The 19,317-nt window shown below is 39.9% G+C and overlaps 1 protein-coding gene across 1 annotated transcript; it reads right to left on the reverse strand.

Moving 5' to 3' along the window:
* Positions 1-17,473: 17,473 nt before the first annotated feature.
* Positions 17,474-18,528, reverse strand: LOC113927276 (cleavage and polyadenylation specificity factor subunit 5-like). Its single transcript, XM_035728612.1, has one exon. The coding sequence runs from the start codon at positions 18,405-18,407 to the stop codon at positions 17,724-17,726; it is 684 nt and encodes a 227-aa protein (XP_035584505.1). The 5' UTR covers positions 18,408-18,528; the 3' UTR covers positions 17,474-17,723.
* Positions 18,529-19,317: the final 789 nt, after the last annotated feature.

Below are 19,317 nucleotides of genomic sequence, written 5' to 3' on the forward strand. Positions count from 1 at the left end.
TGAAATAGTCAATAAAAGCAGAAATTGTAGGGCTTACAGGGTCCCCCAGCCCTTCTGTCGACTCCAGCAGAGCACACAGCACCCGTGCTGTCGCCCAGAAGTCACACGTTACTGAGTGGCATGGCTGTCTTCCTGTTTGGCATGTGTCCCTTGTGTTTTTCCATTTCTACCTATCCAACTCATTACAGGCACTCAGTAACAGTTGGTTGAATGAAAAAGCAAATCAGTGTTCTATTTTGCGGTGAGAAGCATTTAGGTAAAAGTCAAAATTCCTGAGCTGCCTTCAGGAATGCCTCTTTGCCTCAGCCACTCCCAGCATTTGGATCTGGAGCAAGTTCTGATGAGGCATCTCTTACCTTTTGAACACAAAGGATCACATTTATTACTTCTCCCCCACGTTGGGCTCATGCTGGGAAAATTTTGGACCCTCAAATCCCCTTTATGAGGTGATTTTTTTTTTTTTATTTTTCCCTGGAGACAACCAGGGTTAATACACTAAGTTGATAGGATTATTGCCAAGAGCTGAAAAATTACATTTTTATAGTCTATACAATTTATCACTGGTAAATACTTCCCTTTTTAAAACTGAAAATAGATCATTGCTATCCTCACATTACCACTGTCAGAGTCTAGCCCCCACGCTGAAAGCAACTCTTGATCTTATCTATGGGTCTTTCTCGTTCCAACAATCTTGAAATCTGTATAATTCTGGGTTATGCCCTAGAGAAGAAAAGGCTGGTACTTGATAACAATCTACATCCAAACATATGTGGTTATGGATAATTGTTTGTGAAATACAGGAAAAGTGAAAACAGGAAAAGAAAATATGAAAGGAATTATCAATTGAAATAGAAGCAAGAGGAATGTACATTTGTTTTTTTAAAAAATCCTCACAACCAGCGTTCCCACGTACAACACAGAATTACCAGAGATGCTGGTGAATCCCATGGTCCTCACTCACCAGCCAGATTCAGGAATCCATTTCACAGCACGTGAGACCTAGCGCAATGCCTTCCCAAACAAATGATGTACAGATGGAGAACTATGTTATTTATTAACCATGCTCTCAGAGAATGGGGGGCAAGGAGTATAAGGGAGGGGAGAGAAGCAGAGCAAGAAACATTGCCTTGCCGGGAGACAGATGAGAGCAAACAGTGAGATGTCCATCTGGCCGAGAGCAGGAAGCCTGGTCCAGCACATGCTCTATGCTGTTGGCAGGCCCCACGTGGCTGCTGCAGGACTCGGGAGACACCCTCATCCTCGCTCTGCCTCAGCTACCCCGTCCCTCCAGTGGAGAAAGTCACCTTGCCTCATTCAACCTGCTGTGGGTAAAATCAGGTTGAGGTACTTTGACAAGTTGAGAAAGTTAAGAAACTAAAGAGTCATTTTGAGTGTTTTTAAGAAAAGGATAAGCAGGGGGGTGGAGGGATGGGGGAAATAGGTGATGGGGATTAAGGAATGCACTTGACGTGATGAGCAACGGGTGATATATGAAATTGTGGAACCGCTATATTGTACACCTGAAACTAATATAACGACCCCGTCTGTTAACCAACTGTAATTAAAATAAAAGCTCGGAAGGAAGAGATCAAAACCTAAAGCTTAAAAATAATAAAGATGCAACATTTAAAAAAAAAAAAAAAACGTGAGAAAGGACATGCCTCATCTCCTATTGGACTGTATAAAAATCAAGGGGTCAAATAAATATAAGAACAGTATGGAAAAAAACAAGTCTTCCGCTTCACATAAAACGTGCACACCTTCTCTTCTACTTTGTATATTTCCATTAGTGTCTTATTGCTTTATTCCCTTTCCTAATTTTTTTCTCTCGGGGTATTCATCTGTCAGGTGTTACAAACAATAAAGACATCACTTTTTCTGTCAAATTCTGCATCTGGGCTGAGAGAGCACTACTGCGTATAGGCTCAGGTGTGGGGTCCTGGCTGCCTCTTCAGCCACTGATGCTCTGATCACCGGGCTGGGGAGGGCAGTTCTCAAACCCTGTGCCTCCTGAGTTATGCTTAGAAGGCAGGCCCCGAAGGTGTGCCCTTTCCTGACAATAGCTTAAAAAAATAGTTTCCAAATCTCTCTTCCCTTAAAGTACTTAGTAAGAATAAAAGAACTGGGAAAAGGAAGAAGGAAATCACAAAAGAAAAAAAAATGAGGGTATATTGGGAAATTTGAAACGTGAGGGAAGAGAATAAGAAGTGGAGAGAGAAAAAGATCAGAGAGGAAAAAACGGTTTCTTGAGAAGAAGAAAAAAGAGAGAAACTGAGAGCGGATACAGGCCAACTTGAAAAGAAATGGTAGCATGTGTAAAAACACTGACTTCACTGAGCACAGGAATAAAAGCAATGCCAAATAAAAGGCAAAAGGAAAAAGCACTAAAATGAAAGAGCTATCAGAAAAAGAAAAATGTCATGTAGAGATAAAAGAGATGAAAAAAGTTGGGGTAAAAAATTCTCCAAGCATTTTTATTTAGTTATCTAAGAAAGAATATGAATTCAAGAGGATAGGGGAACTAAGAACGACAAACAGTCTAAGAACTTAAATGATCCTAAAGAACAAGGAAGAAAGGAGACAAATGATTTGGGCAAAGGAAAAACTCATATAAGAAATTTTCAGCAGCTAAATTAGGTTAAAAGACTTGTTGTAAACATCATCATCAATAAAAAGAGTTTCTTGAACTCACTTTGAACCTGGCAAACACAGGTAGCGAGAACAGAGAGCCCCTTTAGAGAGGAACCAGGACAAGTCAGAAAACAAACTAGTTACCCTGAAGTAAAAGCTCCAGGGTACACAGGTGTCTTTTATCCTGCCACCTGACAGTCAAGGCATTCTGAAAATATCTGTGGAATGAATGAATGAATGAATGAATGAACAAACATATAAATAAATCTATGGAGCTTCAGGAGCCTTCTGTATAACGGTGACACCTAATGACATAGAAACATTCTCTGTTCCCCAACATGGATTCCCACCTCGTGTGGAAATTCCTTTCCTTCTCTTTGTTCTGCCAGCAAAAATGACAAAATCCAAAGTCACTCCAGCCCCATTTTCCATAAGCAGGGGAGAAGGGAAATGGTGAGAATTTTCAACTTTTCAAAGCATTTAAAAAATACCTCACTTGATCCCTGACAAGTTGAGCAAGGGAACATAACTATCTTTAGTTAAAATCAACACTGAGACGTCGAGTAATCATTTTAATAACCCCAGGAAAGCAGAACAATAGAGGTAAGAATGGCTAAATAGGAAGGCCCCCTGACACATGATTCAGAGAGATTTTGTAACTGCTCCGGATGATGTCAACAGAGCTTCATTCAGAATGTCTTTGAAGAAGTGATATGTTAGCTGAGTTTTAAAATTGTTAAATAATATGGCTTGAAGGTATTAGACTAGGGAATTGAATATACACAGGCACATACACAAAGATACACACACACACACACACACACACACACACACACAATTACACTACACTTAAAGCAGTCAAAATCAACATTGAGAATTCCATTGTTATTTTTTTATTATTATGTTATGTTAATCACCATACATTACATCATTAGTTTTTGAGGTAGTGTTCCATGATTCACTGTTTGTGCGTAACACCCAGTGCTCCAGGCAGAAGGTGCCTCTTTAATACCCATCACCAGGCTAACCCATCCTCCCACACCCCTCCCCTCTAGAACCCTCAGTTTGTTTTTCAGAGTCCATCATCTCTCATAGAATTCCATTGTTATTTAAATGGCCCCAACCAAAGACTGGAAAACACTCCAGTTACCGTGATTGTTTTTATAATAGAATCTCCTCCCTACATGTCCAAGCCTATTACTAAATTTTAAGGCGTTTTTTCCTTTAAGGGGTATCCCTTCTTAAGGCAGCTACGGTGATAAAGCTAAGAAGACACTAGGCAATAATTTAAAATAATTAAATGTACCTCAATCTCAGGCTTGAAAGCATACAACTAAAAAGGATAGTTTCAGGATAGAGTTCATATTACAGAAAGTGATCCTAAGACCTGGGGAATTTTCCATCAGTTCCCTGTGAGCCAGAGAAGCAAGACTAAGAAGTACGGCCAGGCTTCAGAAGAGCAAATCAGAGTTAGACAAATATGTGTTCATGTCAACCCAGAGATTTTCAAGTTGCATCAAGTATGGCACACTTAAATAAATGCATTTAAAATCATGGCATTGTGAGCCATGTTTCATTTTAAATTGCCAAGAAACCCATTAGATAAACAGCATGGATTTGACCTTTTAAAAAATATAATATTTAACTGGGAAGTTTATTTTAAATAGTATTTTTTGAAGATTTTATTTATTTGTTTGAGAGAGAGAGAGCAGGGAGAGAGCACAAGTGTGGGGGGCAGACAGAAGGAGAGGGACAAGCAGACTCCCCACTGCGCAGGGAGCCTGACACAAGATACGACTCCATCCCAGGACCCTGGGATCATGACCAGAGCTGAAGGCAGACACTTAACCAACTGACCCACCCACGTACCCCTTACACAGTATTTTTAAAAAGCCATGCATATTAATGGAATTATCAAGTTTCTTCTGTATTTGAGGACAACTGAACTTTCTTTCATGTCTGCTTTCTTCAGATTTGAAGTAACCCAGGTGTTCAGAGAGCTATTACTACACTCAACTCTAAAAAAATCAAAATATTAACATCCTTTTCTAAAATGAATACAATTATTTAATTTGTGTAATATGACTCATTATTTTCTTAGCTTGTGCTACTAGAAATGCATGTTATTATTCTCTTCAATCAAGCAGAATTTAAACTCAGACTCCCATACAAAGCAGGGTCACAGAATCAGAAATTAAAATGGTTTACACAAGAAGAGAATAATAGAATTTTCTCGGAATTAGATGGGAACTTGGCAATCATCATAGTCACTTAATAAATACATGTCAACTTGAAATTTTTACCAATAATGAAAAAATTGGATCTTGAAAGAAAGTGCCAGTTATATATGAATCCATCCTAATCACTGACTATTTTCAGTAATTTCTATTTAAATGGTCAAGCATTTTTCTTTTTTGCAGCACAAGACAAAGAGGAACTAGGCAATGACATACCCATGCGTCAGAATAAATTTTTGCTGTTAAATTCATTGCCAGAAACCACTTTTTAGTGGTCACGGTCTCCTTGGGGTGCCTTTTAATGACACGTAGGAGGGAAAAAGATCAGAAGATGACCATAATAAATGATAATGCAAATGGAAAGCAGTTAAGCTGAAATGGACCAGAAACACTGATCCACTGACCTACCTGAAAGGTAAAACATTCCCTAGAACAAAGTGGACCTCTTCTCATCAACTTTTAAAGAGCTCCTGGTGGCACCATTTAATGCCACATAAAAAGAATTTGCCCAAGGAACCCTGGTGTACTAGAAAGCCATAGGTGAAGATCTAATTCTCAGTAGAGATATTGGTTATAATGGATCACCATAGGATCAACTGAGGGATGCAGCACAACCTCACAGCTCTCTCCCTGCTGAAATTTACTCATTCACTCATTCATTCAGCTGATGTTACATGGATCAACGGTGACTCCAGTGAATTTGGTGGGCAATACTTATGTCTCCATGGGCATTCTGTCTTTTTTTTTTTTTAATTGAAACAGAAATAAGTAAGGTGGAATATTCATTCCATATGGGTAGCCAAAATAGTTTTTATTTTTTAATTTTTTATTTATTTCTTTATTTATTTTGGCGTAGGTGGCCACAGCTGATTCCTGTTTGGGTAGTGACTGGAACAGACTGACAGATGTGGAAGCATGATTCAAAACTCAACCAGGGCAAATTTTCCAAAAAATAATTGAAGACTGCATTCAAGCCTTGCATATACATAGACACCTGCTATATTTGCATAGCCCAAGCTTGCAGGAAGCTTTAATCAATCATTTTCTGTGTGGAATTAGCCAACTAGAAAACCATTACTTATTTCACCAGAAAAAAAAAAAAAATTTGTTTTTCCTCGCTGCTAGATCAGTTGCATCTAGTCTTCCACTCACCTCCCTTCACCAGCAAACAAAGTTTATGCCAAAATATACAGGTCAGTGTCCCAGTTTATAAACAATCTTGGCTTAAGTTTAAATCTCCAAAAAAGCATATTCTGTCACTTCGTTTGCCAATATGTGTAAAAATTCTGCCTTCTCTCACACACCTCTTCATTTCTATTTATTGAGTGTTCCTTACCATGACAGGTGTTAGGAAACTAGTCAACAAAAGGAGACAAATATTGGTTAAATAATCATAAAAAGTATGTAATTACAAATCATGATGGCTGTAGAGCATGCTGCATGAAAGGATAAAACAGGGGAATCTGATGTAGCTGTAGGACTGGGGAGGTGGGGGGGTCAAGAAAGAAGGAGTACATGAGCTGAGATTTGAATAAATAGACATTAACCCAGCAAAAGTTGAGAGGGAGGGATCACAAGGGGGAGGAGAAAGTTGCAGCCAAGAAAAAATATCATCTGCAAAGGCCCTGGAGCAGGAGGGAGACTGCTCACTGAAGAACTGAAAGGCCTATGAGAATGTAACAGAAAAAAATGGAAGGATGGAATAAGAAGGCTGGAGAGAATGGCCCCAAAGCATGTGAGGATTTGCAGACCTCACCAGGAGTTTGGAGTTCAAGAGCAATTACAAGCCATTCAAAGGTTTTCAGATACATATTTTTAAAAGCTTTTCCTGGGTACACTGTAGGGACATACTTGGGTGAGGAGGCCTTTCAGTGGACCCGAGTTAGATGACAGTGGTTCCTGTGATAGGGATAAGTGAGAGCTGGAAAGAAGCATATGCATCCAGGGACTCTTAGGACGAAAAACCCACAGGACCCGGCTTTGTTAAATGAACACATGAATGTTATTAGTGAATCAGCCCTCAAAACAAGTCACACTTATTTATTCTTCCCACTTATCACACCAACTGAATTTTAGAAATATTCTCTATACAAATGGTGATGTAAAAAAAGAGGAAGTATAAAGCTCCATCCAATATAAGTGTTTTACAAAACAAGGCATGTGAGCCCTTATGTGTCTGATGGGCCTTATTTCATGTTATAAATAAACAGTCTTTAATTCAGTTATTTTTCCCCCTTTGAATATTTTTGCAAGAGACTCTTCCAGGTTTCGGATTTATTCTCTACATTTATAAATATGTAAATGTTAATAGCCTTCAAGTTAAAGCCAAGCTACAGGTCTCTATTTCTTAAAGTATGTTTCCCAGAACTAGCCCTTTCGGAGGTAGTAGATGTTACTTAAAACAGTATTTTTTCGTAAAGAAACAATGATAAGCAATATTTAACAAGCTTCCTTACTGAGGGCTTTACAGAGCCTTTGCCAAGCTAATATGTGTTATGAATTTCCACGGGAGAAATATGTAGCCCATCCCAACTCATGTGTCCAAGGAATGCTTTCCACTAAAGCATCTCAGGGGACTGACATCCCATAAGATCCTTTGGATAGCAGAGCCATGAACATATTGGCTTAGCTCCTTGAATAGGATTTTGCATCCAAAAGGTCTTTATAATCTGTTGAATGAATGAAAATACAGATTAAGAGTTGCAAATTCTAACACTAAGTCTCTTAGATGAGGGAGGGCCATCATTAAAAGGACAGCCACTCACTACTCAGCTTCCAGCCAACTGGTTGACATGAAATAGTCCAATTTTTTTCAGAAGCCAGAAATCTATATTTCTACATGAAATTTTGTCATTTTTTAATGTTTTTAATAACTAGAGGTCAAACAGAACATTTAGACTACTGGTTTTCAGCTTCAGGGGCATTCTAATACAGATTATTTTCACCACGTTAAAACAAAATTACAGTGAACGGTGGGGGCAAGTTGCTCTAGTGGAAGAATCAAGAACCCTCCTATGAAGTCCATAAAAGCTTTCCTCCCTTTTAAGGAACTCACACTGTCCATTTGAGGGAAATCAACTCCTTCATGGCCTGAAGGCATCATCAGAAGACTGAAAATAGATATCTTACCAAATAATACTGTCAGGCCTTGAAAGAAATAATTATTTCATTAAGATAAGCACATTTCTCCCTATTTAGAAAAGATCAGATCATTCAGGAATAAAGAGCAATAGAAAAGCAATTCCACTTGAGCAAGTGCATTATTACACCAGAGGCAACACTAAGAGACAGAACACAATCAGACCGGAGTTTAATTACAGATGGGATTGCTTGTTTTGCTAAAGAGAAGAAACGTCATTGCTTAAAAGACAGTCAACTCTCAGTCATTTAGGATGTGATCCAGCATCTTATTCGCTGTCCTGCCCCACCCTTTCTCCTTTCTTGCTTAGAATATTTGTCCATTTCAATATGAAAAGGTACAGGAAAATGTACTTGAAAGTTTATATTTCTTAAATTGAATCAAAACAACAACAACAACTACTACTACTACACACACACACACACACACACACACACACACACACTCTCCATACACACAGGTTAGGTATTCTGCGTTCCAGTTTTCTTCTCATTTGTACTATTGCTATAATGAATACTTTATTGCTCCTCCTTTACTTACAATTCTACTTGTATATCTTTTTCTTTGTTTTATCATTTAGAAGTCTAGCATGAATAGTGGAGAAAAAATTATAATGGTAGCATGTTTCTATTTTGTAAAAATCAATCGTATTTTTAAATGAAGTGTTAACTTGAAAAAAATGAGATTTTTGTACTGCTAAGGGAACCGTATATAGATCTAATAACACCTCTCTAATCTGGAGATAACTTGTTTCATGACCTCGACGATCTAAAACATATCCAAGAAAATGGAATTGAACTAATAAGTCTATGAAAGCCAAAATAGATCATAACAACAAAAAATAATACCACTACCTCATGTTGCCAGGGTAGCTTTTCTTTAAATCATTTTTCCCTTTTTGCCTTTTTTTGAATCTTATTTTATTTAAATATTTATTTAAATCTTATTTAATTTAAATTAATTAACACATAGTGTATCCTTAATTTCAGAGGTAGAATTCAGTGATTCATCAGTTGCATGTAACACCCAGTGCTCATTACATCACGTGCCCTCCTTCATGCCTGTCACCCAGTTACCCTATTGCCCCTCTTTAAATCCTTTTAAAACACTTTCATAAACATAATCTCTTTTGGTCCTCTCAACAATATTTTAAGAAAGAAAGGGTTAGCAATATTATCCCCATTTTTCAGATAAGAAATCTAGGTTTACCATGTAAGATTTCATCCAAATCAGGACAATAATCGGGGCCCTATTCATTATAATGCCAGGACAGCAAATGTAAACTGGGATGATCCCAGGCAAACCAGAACATATAGTCGCTCTGGAAAGATGATGGCTCAAAGCCGTGCCCTTACCTAAGGCAGCCCTTCAGGTCTTCTCTCAGAGATCATTTGCTCCTTGTAATAATAGCTGATGTGCTCCCCTGGGAGGCACGATGCCACCTCTCGCTGACAGGTGAGGGATACAGAGTCAGCCTAAAAGGACAGGGTTGAACCTGCCGGTCTCAAACAGATGAATTGGGCCAATGGTCCAAATCACAAGGATTAGGGCATTTCATGAACTTGTGGCTAATGTCCCATTCAAATGTCAAATCAGTGCTAAGGACGCAGGCAAGTGTCTAGACTCTTCGTCAGGCAATGGAAGAGTCTTGGTCTCCGGGCTTTGTCCCCAGTATATCCAGGGAGTACTTGGGCTACAGGGATTGGTCAGGACAGGTAAGACATGATAAAGGAGCAAAGGACAGCAAAAGGCAAGAGGGTAAGTCTGGGAGAAGGGAGCTAAAATCCAGAGCAGTCCCCAGTTCCATCAGAGGACAGAGCTGGGTAGGAGTCACGGCAAACAGTTAGGGCTCCAGACCAGCCGTGTTTATCAGGAGCCTCCAGGGCAGCAGCAGCTCCTGGGGCGTTCACACAGCGAGGGAACTGAGGACCCAATATCAGATTTAGAGCAACGATACCAAACCCGGGAATGAGGCTTCTAATTCCTGCTAGGCTAGCGGCTAGGGGAAGGTCTTCATGGGTTGCAGCCAGGCAGGAAGAAGGAAAGAACAGAGTCCCACGGGAACCCCAGTTCTGACAAGCTGCATCATCTGATCACCTTGGTTATCGATTGTGGGTTGGGAACGGGATGCTGCTGGGCGCAGACACTCTCACAGCCAGAGAACTGCTGACCAGCCGACTTCTGGAAAGACACAGATGCCCTTGAATGAGTCATCAGGGACCCGCACAGGTGGAGCAGGATCCTGAGTCCCCGTAGTTCCTGAGGGCCCTTGGTTGGATGATACCCAATGGGATTCTTAGCTCTAAAATTGATAGTAAGTTACAAACATGATTCTTCCTTTTCACAAAAGTTAAATTAGATGCTGTTTAAAAAGGGGTGGCCAAACGTAAGAGACCTTAGAAAGATGATCTGTCCAAAATAATTAACACGGAAGACTTGGTTGCTTTAAGAGTTAAGCCCTCTGAGCTCTTCAGAAGCCTCAATTAGCCTTTGAAAATAGTGCAACATGGTGGGAAAGACAAAGGACTTTTTAAAAAATTAAACAAACGAACAAAACCAAAATTGAGGTTGTCCCCCCACAACCACTTCTTCTCTTGGACTTGCCGCAGAAACGACCATGGAACCCCTGAGTCTCTGCTCACCCAAGCTTGGCGTGCAGGAACACCATGCTTGGCTTCAACAATTGGGCTGTCTCTCTGCTGTCCTCTCATGCTCATGCTTTCAACCTGACATTTTGATGCCAAGTTTTCACCTTTCTTTGTGCACTGCTTACCAAGCCAGTGCCCTTGACCTCCCCATATCACTTCCTCTGCTCCTTTTGGTTCCTGTCTTCATGCTCTTCTGACCGTAACGGAAGCATTTTGGCCAAATATCGTCTTCTCTCTATGAAAACCTCTCCTGTATCTTTTTCCTCTCTTCTCCTAAATCACTTTAAATCACATCACAAGGTTCTCTTGTTCACCTCTTCTTTAAATATGCTTACCACTGAGCATTAAAAGACTCCCATTTCTTCCCCTTGGATATCCCAATATGGAATACTTACTGAGACAACTAGTCATTTGTATTTTAACAGTCGGCATTAGGCTTCCTTTCCCAGTCTGCTGCCATGAACTAAACCAAAACAAACCGTAATGTCGACGTTTGTCTGCAGTGAATCTGAGAACAAGCAGTCAACTTCAACTGATAACAAAGCACTGTGCATCCTGTAATTAGAGTTATACCTGCGGTAGTGTGGTGCTAAAGAGAGGAGTTCACCGAGAAAGCATTTGTGCAATTTAGTCGAGCATCACTCTTTAAAGTGCATTATCCACACTAACAATGTACATTCAGTACTAATTGAAAAAAGAACTAGGACTAGGGCAAGAGCATTTTTATCCTACGGTGCCTCTATTACTGTGTAGGTTTAATAACTAAGAATAAAAAGCTAACATTTGTGACCACTCAGTGTATGACAATTCCCACGTACGCTACGTACTTTATAGAATTATCTCTTGTAATCCCGCCCAGAACCACTGCATTCAGTGGTTTAGGTTGTATACAGCACAAGAGTAGCACATCTAAGGAGACTCTCATGTCTTAGCCATCTTGCAGTTTTGAGATTTTTTTTTTGTATTTTTACTGTAAGTTCAAATTTAGCTTCAAAGATGAGCAAGCTACATATTTATTAATATAGTTTTGTGGCAGGTGACTATAAAATGTCTTTTTCAATAGGATTGGTATATATATCCCCTTCCACTTGAACTTACAAAGGAAGAATATATTTGATTATTAAAATAACTTGATGATCTAACAACGTTCAGAATAACTTCTGTTCCTAAATAAGAAGTTGCTTTCTTACTGAAGTACTGATTGATTAGTATCTTAAAATTAAAAAAAATCTCCAATAGTATCACTGTACTGCAATGCATATACTACTACGTGTTTTCTGCCCCGGATGGGACTGCAGAGCTCCCGTCTTAAATATACAGGCACTTTCTTTATGCAACAAATAACTAGACTATATTAGACCAATATTAATTTAGCATTAATAATATACAAAGTAAGTATTAAATTGACAAATTAGAGGTTACTATATAATGAGCTGCTAATTACATTAGAGCACTTGTTTATTTGTTGCTATGGAAATTTCATAATTAACTGCTATTAAAATCTTTAGCTTGTTGTGTATCTATTATTTTTAAATTTGATTTTCTAATTATTGTGATTAAAAACTCAAATTGGATATTATTTTATGTTTAATAATTTGATGTATATTATTTATTCAGCATGATTTTATGTCTGTATAATTGAGGTTAATTAAAAATATATCATATATTAACTTCAAAAAGACTTCTTACTTGCAAATAGGAACCTTTCTCTAATTCATTCAAAGCTGTCCTACGAGCAAGAGTCCTGATTCTTCCACCAACCCCATGATGGAGAGGATGCTATTATAATTCTTTCTTCACAGATGAGGAAAGAGAGGCTTTAAAATGTGAAATAATTTGCCTGATGTCACAGAGATCACAAGTCGTGGGGACAAAAGTCAAACGCTAACACTCTGAGCCTGACCTTCCTGCCTAACGGCTGAACAGCAAGGTTGGTGGAATTATACGTCTCCCTCCTGAAAGGGATCTCTCTTGTGTTCCTGCCTGGCTGGACATTTCTGCTGCCGATGTCACTACAGATTAGACAACAAAGGTGAAGTGTATTTCTTCCAGAAGATCACAGGGATGGTGGTGGAAGCTGAACATAACTAGCAAGCTGGAAGTACAATTCAATACCAAATTTCCAGAAACAGGAATGTGTTATGGCAATAGAGTGTATTTTGATAAGAAACAGAGCTAGATTCAAATTCTACCTCTGCCCCTTAAGAACTTGCCCCCAACCCTTGGTCCCTCCTGCACACATTTCCAGCCGTTCATTTGTCTAAGCCAGAAACCTGGGAATCAGCCTTGACACCTGCCTTTTCCTCCCCCACCCCGTCTCCTCACATCCATCACCAAAACCTGTGCACTTGACTTTCCAAATAATTTTGCAACCCAGCAGGTTTCTCATCTCTACCACAGCTGCTCTGGTCCCACCATCATCTGCACCAGAATTATAACACCTTCCACATCAGTGTCCCTTTGCACACTCTGGCTCTTCTCCAATTTATTCTCCCCACTGTACGCAGATCGACTTTTCATCTGATCAAGGCACACATTTTTTTAAAATCCTTGAATACCTATTATTTCTAAACATCAAATTCTACCCTAGGCTACAAGGTCCTGCAAGAGCAGACCCCACCTCCTTCTCCAGGTGTCTTCCCGCCTTGATCATCTCCCTCCTCTTCTGCACAGCAGACCCGCTTTCAGATTCTCAAACACTCCCAGCTCCTTCCTACATTAAGGCCTTCATATGTGCTGTTCACCTTGGCCCATTATTTTTCAAGACTCAGCTTCAGGTACATCGCCCTTGACCTTGACATTTCCTCCGTCTCTGTCCCCACCTTGCTAGCCTATGAGCAGATCAGGTCACTCTGTTTGAGCTTCTCCTGTATTGTACCTTTCATTTTTCCTTCATGGACTTTCTTACAGGTTGTAATTCTATGTTGATATGTAGTTATTATTTGATTAACGTCTGCCTTCTCCCAGGGACTCTAAGCTAAAAATAGGGAGTGACAGTGTCTGTCTTGCTCACCATTTGGATCTCTGTGCTTAGCACAAAGCATAGGTCACCAAATTCCTTTTAAATGGCTGAAAGAACTATGTGGCTTTGAGCACATTAAACATTTTCAGTCCTTTCCTCAACTGTAAAAAGGAGAATAACATAGCTGCTTTCCAAGGTCGTTGTGAAGCTTAGCCAAGACCAGCATTGTAAAGCATGAGACAGAGTAGGCACGCAACACATGGTGGCCATTTATGCCGTGATTCCTACAATAGCCGTGTGTGGCAAGAATCAGCACCTCTTTCCAAACTGCTTCAATCCCCATAAAAAAGGAAGACATTTCCAGAAATAATTAAAACACTACAGATTATGAGTTTGTCATATTAGCCAAGTAGAAGGCCTGGCCTCGGGCAAAAATGTGAAGTAGGCAACATTCTGGATGCCTTACTCATATCTCCTCCGCCCAGGGTCTCTAGGAGCCCCACTGCTGGACTCACAGGCATCCATCACCTCCTCAGTGTGGTCCTTCACAGGGAGACTCTGCTCCTTCCTCCTTCAGCATCCTCTGCGAGGGGTGTGTGCTGGTGTATCTGCTACAAAGTAAAAGTTCCTGAACACAGAAATCATTTGAGAATCAGGGTTTTTTTTTTTTTCTTTCTACATTCCTGCCCAAATCAACAACAGTAAGTACTCAATTAAGATTTACTGAATGAATGAATGAATGAATGAATGAATGGATGGATGAATGAATGAATGAAAAGGGAATGAAGTTAGAGAGAAAAGCCTAGGTAGAAAAGACAATTAGAGCAAGAGGAATCGGGGTGCATGGAGTAGGATGGGGCGCGGTGTACAAATCCAGAACACAGTTCTGTTCAGAGCGTTTTTCAAAAGGCAGATCAAAGGAAATGGAACCTCAGAAGGGGTTGTTTTGCTCTGTTTACCCTTCAGCTGCTTCACAATTTACCTGCAATCCCCACGCCTGGGTCGGCTTTGACCTGAGATCTTTCTATGGTGGCGGTGCAGGAATCTCCTAACTGCTATCTGATTCTTCATCAGCAAAATAGAGCTAATGACGCTGACCTTCCTCATAGAGCTATTGTGTGGGATAATTAATAATTGCAGAATCCTTTGAGAGTATAAAGTGCGACATAAATGCTAAGCATTATTTCCATACAGTCTCCGCTGGCTCTTCTAAAGTACATTCTGGTCCCAGTGCCTTTGATCTGCTGTTATCACCTGAAATGGAGCAAACAATGCCTTTGTATCATTAAGCAAATGCATAATGAATGCTATTCATTGTTAAAGGTTACTTAGCAATATAACTTTTTTTTTTTCTTTTTGAATGGGGACATCCTCCTGTGAGAGGATTATGTAAGCTAATAGCTAATGTATCAAAGGAATAGGGAGAAAAGCAGGAGCCATGGCAACAGGAGCCAAGAGGCCCACACTTCGGCCTTCCTGAAAAACCCGCTCCCACCCTCAGAGGGAGGATAAGGAGTAACTGGAAGAAAACTAGAGGGGAAGGCAAGCAGAGGAATCAGCGGTGGAAAATGGCAGGCTGAAGCCTACCCATCCTCCGGCCACAGGCTCTCAGCTTACTGTACAAGATGTGATTTGCAATATTTGGGAGAGCAAAGGTTGCGTGCCAGAGTCTAGTTCTCCGGCATTGCCCTCTTCCTCAAGCCCTTGGGTCTTCCTCTTCATGTTCACTGATGCTTTATTGGGGAGGTTCTGTTTTTCTTTTGAATATAACCTTTCCTAGAGATAGAGGTGGGCAGCGCTGTGATCAGAAAGCCTTTATCCTCCCCTGCATTCCTACTGATGCTCGTTTATTTCCACAGAAACGGACCTCGACTCAAAGCCCTGCAGGTACCAATATAGATCATTAACTCTAGGAGCGATCATTCCAAAATCCTAAAGTTAAGCTTAGCAGCTTGACAGAGACCATGTTCTCCTATAAAATGTGGGAAAGCTCAAAACTTGTGGATTGGTCATTCTATTTAATATTAAAATATTGAAACAGGATTATAATTCCCTTTTGTGTTTCCTTTAGATTTAGACAAAATAAATAACATGTTTGTTGATTTGGTTTAGATTTTGTAGGTTTAGGCGTTTATACTCCAGCGGTTTTAAGGTACTTGGTTATTCTACAAGTTAAATCTTTAAATGTTAGAGTTAACTTTTAAATCATGTTTTTCAAAAACTATATAAATTTACAATGTACTCCTCTCCCTATATTCCTTTAAATAATACCCAAAACACTACTCTCATATACCCCTCTATGTTTTACTGCCTTGACTATAGGGATTTTATGTCTATTTGGCATTGCTATTTATTGTCATTCCACCATAATTCTGGGCTTTTGCTGACCTGATTTTATTTCAGTATCCTTTCGAAAATCTTTCTTCACTATGCTTAGTTAATTCAAACTTCGGCACTATTGGTAAAAGCTATAAAAATCTTTCTTAACATGGAACAAGATCACCACCCAGTGGCCAGGCTGGGCTTCCTTCTGTGCATCCTTCCAGATTTTCTGCCCCCATATTTTTATTTCATTGGATTATATATAACAGAAGCATCCTTAAGGAATATCTAACCCAGCCCCTTCGTTTTTCAGATGAGAAAACTGAAGGTCAAAAAGTTAACCTATTTGGCCAAGGGCACAGGTCACAGTAAGACCCATGCCTCACGACATGCTATGCCCTTAATTTTTCCGAAGACAGCAGCTCAGAGACCGAAGTGAAGTTCAGGGTCAACCAATCCAAGCCTTCTATCATATAGATGAGGGAACTGAGGTACAGAGAAAGGAAATGGCTTGTCAAGGTTCAAGTATTGATTGAATTTGGACAAGAACCCAGCTTCATTAATACAGTCTGGCATTCATTCACCTACTAAACCAATCCCATTCTTCAGTGTTTTATTTTTCTCCTTGAATCATCATAATTCCAGTCTTCAATAGGTGACCACTGTACTGAGAATAAAGTGGTCAAGTTTTTCTCCTTCCTCAAAATGAAAATGACCACACACCACAGGAGCCCTTAGAAAGGCAAAATTCATTCTCATAAGTGAATGGTTTCCTGTTGGCATATACAAAAATATTTCACCACTTTTCTTTACACCTAGAAGGTAATGAATTTAAGTACAGAGAATTGGAATTTCTAACTGTGCTCCCTTTGAGCTTGAAGAAAATATTTATCTCTGGCTCAAAATGTCTTAACTCTACAACTTAATTGCTGGGATTAGAGGACTTTCCTTGGCAAGTTGGGATGATTCCACCTTGTCTTTCAACCCCTTCTCTTCTAACTTCAGTCATCATAATGAAATAAGAAAGGTCCATAGCACTGAAGATTCCTTATCACTAAATAACTGTGAGTTCCTAAATTCTCAGGTGGAAAAAGGTTCACAAAGAAAAGCAGGTGTGGCACATTCTTGCCCTAGCTCCCCATGTCCTCCTGACTTCACCTGCAGCTGAACTACAGGTGGGCAGACTGAGAGCTTCCCCCTGCCCTGCTGTCTTCTGTTCTCAGGGAAAACTTGGAGTTAGGTTTTGCAAAGGTTTTCAAAGGGTCTCTTGTGGGATTGAGCCTTAGTTGTTCTAGAGCCCTACCATTCATTAAACTACTTTTTTTTAAAAGATTTCATTTATTTATTTGAGAGAGAGAGAAAGTGCAAGCTGGAGAAGGGAGAGGGACAAGCAGACTCCAAGCTGAGCACAGAGCCTGACCTAGGGCTCGATCTAACAACCCTGAGATCATGACCTGAGCTAAAATCAAGAGTCGGATGTTCAATTGACAGAGCCACCCAGGTGCTCCTAAACTACTTTTTTTTTTTAAGAAGTTCATATTCTTTAATGTTGTACAAAAAAGTATGAGTAGAACCAAAAGTAAGTTAAACATTATCACATTTGTTTACACCACTATCGAGTTCTTCATATTAACTTTACTATTCAAACAACAGAAAGTAGGGAGCAATTTAGGGACTGGGAAAGAGATAAAAACCAAAACAAACTTTTCTACCATGTTTATTCTACACTGTGCATAGCTGTGCTCACAGAGACGGCTTCTTTTACTTCTCCACTGGGCAGGAATTCAGTTGTATATAAAACAGAACCTGCTCAGAAGCTGAGGGAGACTAGAAATGATGGGTCCATATCCTGGTGCATTATCATATAATTCAAACAACGGTGCAGCTACAAGCTTGTAATTTTTAGGGACTGCAAACAAGGCTTTCTCTTGTAGTTGAACCAAAAACAACTTCTTATGTTCCTTAGGTTTTGTAATATGTGCAGGAATATATGGGTACTGAGGAGGTTCAAAATTTGGTCTCCACCAGTTACCAATGCAGTCATCAATGACCCAGTCTTGCAGGACTCCATCTTGACGACCCAGTATCTCTGTCATTAAGCGTTTTAGTCCTTCAACTTCATCTTCTCCTGGGTCAAGTTCACCACCTGGTAATTTGAAGAAAGTTGTTCCCAGCTGTAGCAGTAACACATGTGGTAGCCGGTGCTCATGTACAATCAGAACCCCTTCTACAGTCCTTCTCATTCCAATTTTATCAAATTCCTCCCTCATGCACTGAAATCTGGCTGCAACAGAGCTGTCCTTCTCATAGAGGGGCTCTTTTGTACCAAAAGTATAATTGGTAAGAGGGTACAGGTTGATGGTGCGCTCCAGGGTGAGGGGCTTGGTCTGCTGGATGTACTTGTTGCCGAACTGGTTGACCCCCCGGGGCCAGCCGGTTTGTGAGCGATTGGGCGGCACCACGGACATGATGGCGAGCTCGAGTACTTGCGGCGAGAGGAAGTGGGGCAGGCAGGGAGACTTTCCCCGTGCGGGTAGCGGTTATTTGCGTCCCCCTCAGCAGACGCCACCCGCCATTAACATGAGAGCGCAAGAGGAGGCCTCCTAAACTACTTTTTAACCACATCAATTGGCTTTTCTCCCTTTCCTATCCTGATGTTTCCCATTTCCTCATCTGTGTTTCCTGGGCTCACCTGCCAGATAAACTACCTGCCTGCATCCACGTCCTTGCCCTAGACTCTGACTTTGAAGAAATACAAACTATGATGCTCATATTATAAAGAAGTTCTTGTTTTGCCTTGGTGGCATGATTAGTCCTCTAATAACAGTGTCCCTGGAGGTCCTTCAGTCTGGCCTTACTCCTGATGACTTTCCCTTCTGCAGATTTTTATTGAGCTTGATAGACCCTGAAACTCAGGAAGTGTTCAGGCTTTTCATTTGAACTAGACTATTCCAAGGCCCTGGGAAAGCCCTGGAAATGCACTCATGTAGTTGTATATTTTTGTAAAATTTGCAAAAGTAAGACACTTTAACCACAGTTAAAACCATTGTCCCTTTCCAGGTGGTATTCTGGTGCTAGAGTGTCCCTTGAAAACCCAGCAAAAGGGAAAACTGAATTAGGAATATACATTTTAATTGAAATGTGGAATGATATTTTAGAACATTTCAATAAAACAACAAAAAATTGTAGACACGTGATTTGTGTGAACTTGGAACATGTTTTCTGCTATCTTTAAATTTATGTATTAAAAGAACTGAGAGAAAATTTAGATCAAAAAAAGTAGTGGGGTAAGATACAAAAGAAATAGAGTGATAGAGCAATAAAATCAGTAGAAATTATTCCCATATCAAGAAGTGAATTGCAACAAAAAAAATTTCA

The sequence above is a fragment of the Zalophus californianus genome, chromosome 7, assembly GCF_009762305.2.
Source record: "Zalophus californianus isolate mZalCal1 chromosome 7, mZalCal1.pri.v2, whole genome shotgun sequence".
Lineage (NCBI taxonomy): Eukaryota > Metazoa > Chordata > Mammalia > Carnivora > Otariidae > Zalophus > Zalophus californianus.

What these genes read in the sequence shown, in the direction of transcription:
- LOC113927276 (XM_035728612.1), bottom strand. Translation starts at nt 18,407, where the DNA reads ATGTCCGTGGTGCCGCCCAATCGCTCACAAACCGGCTGGCCCCGGGGG.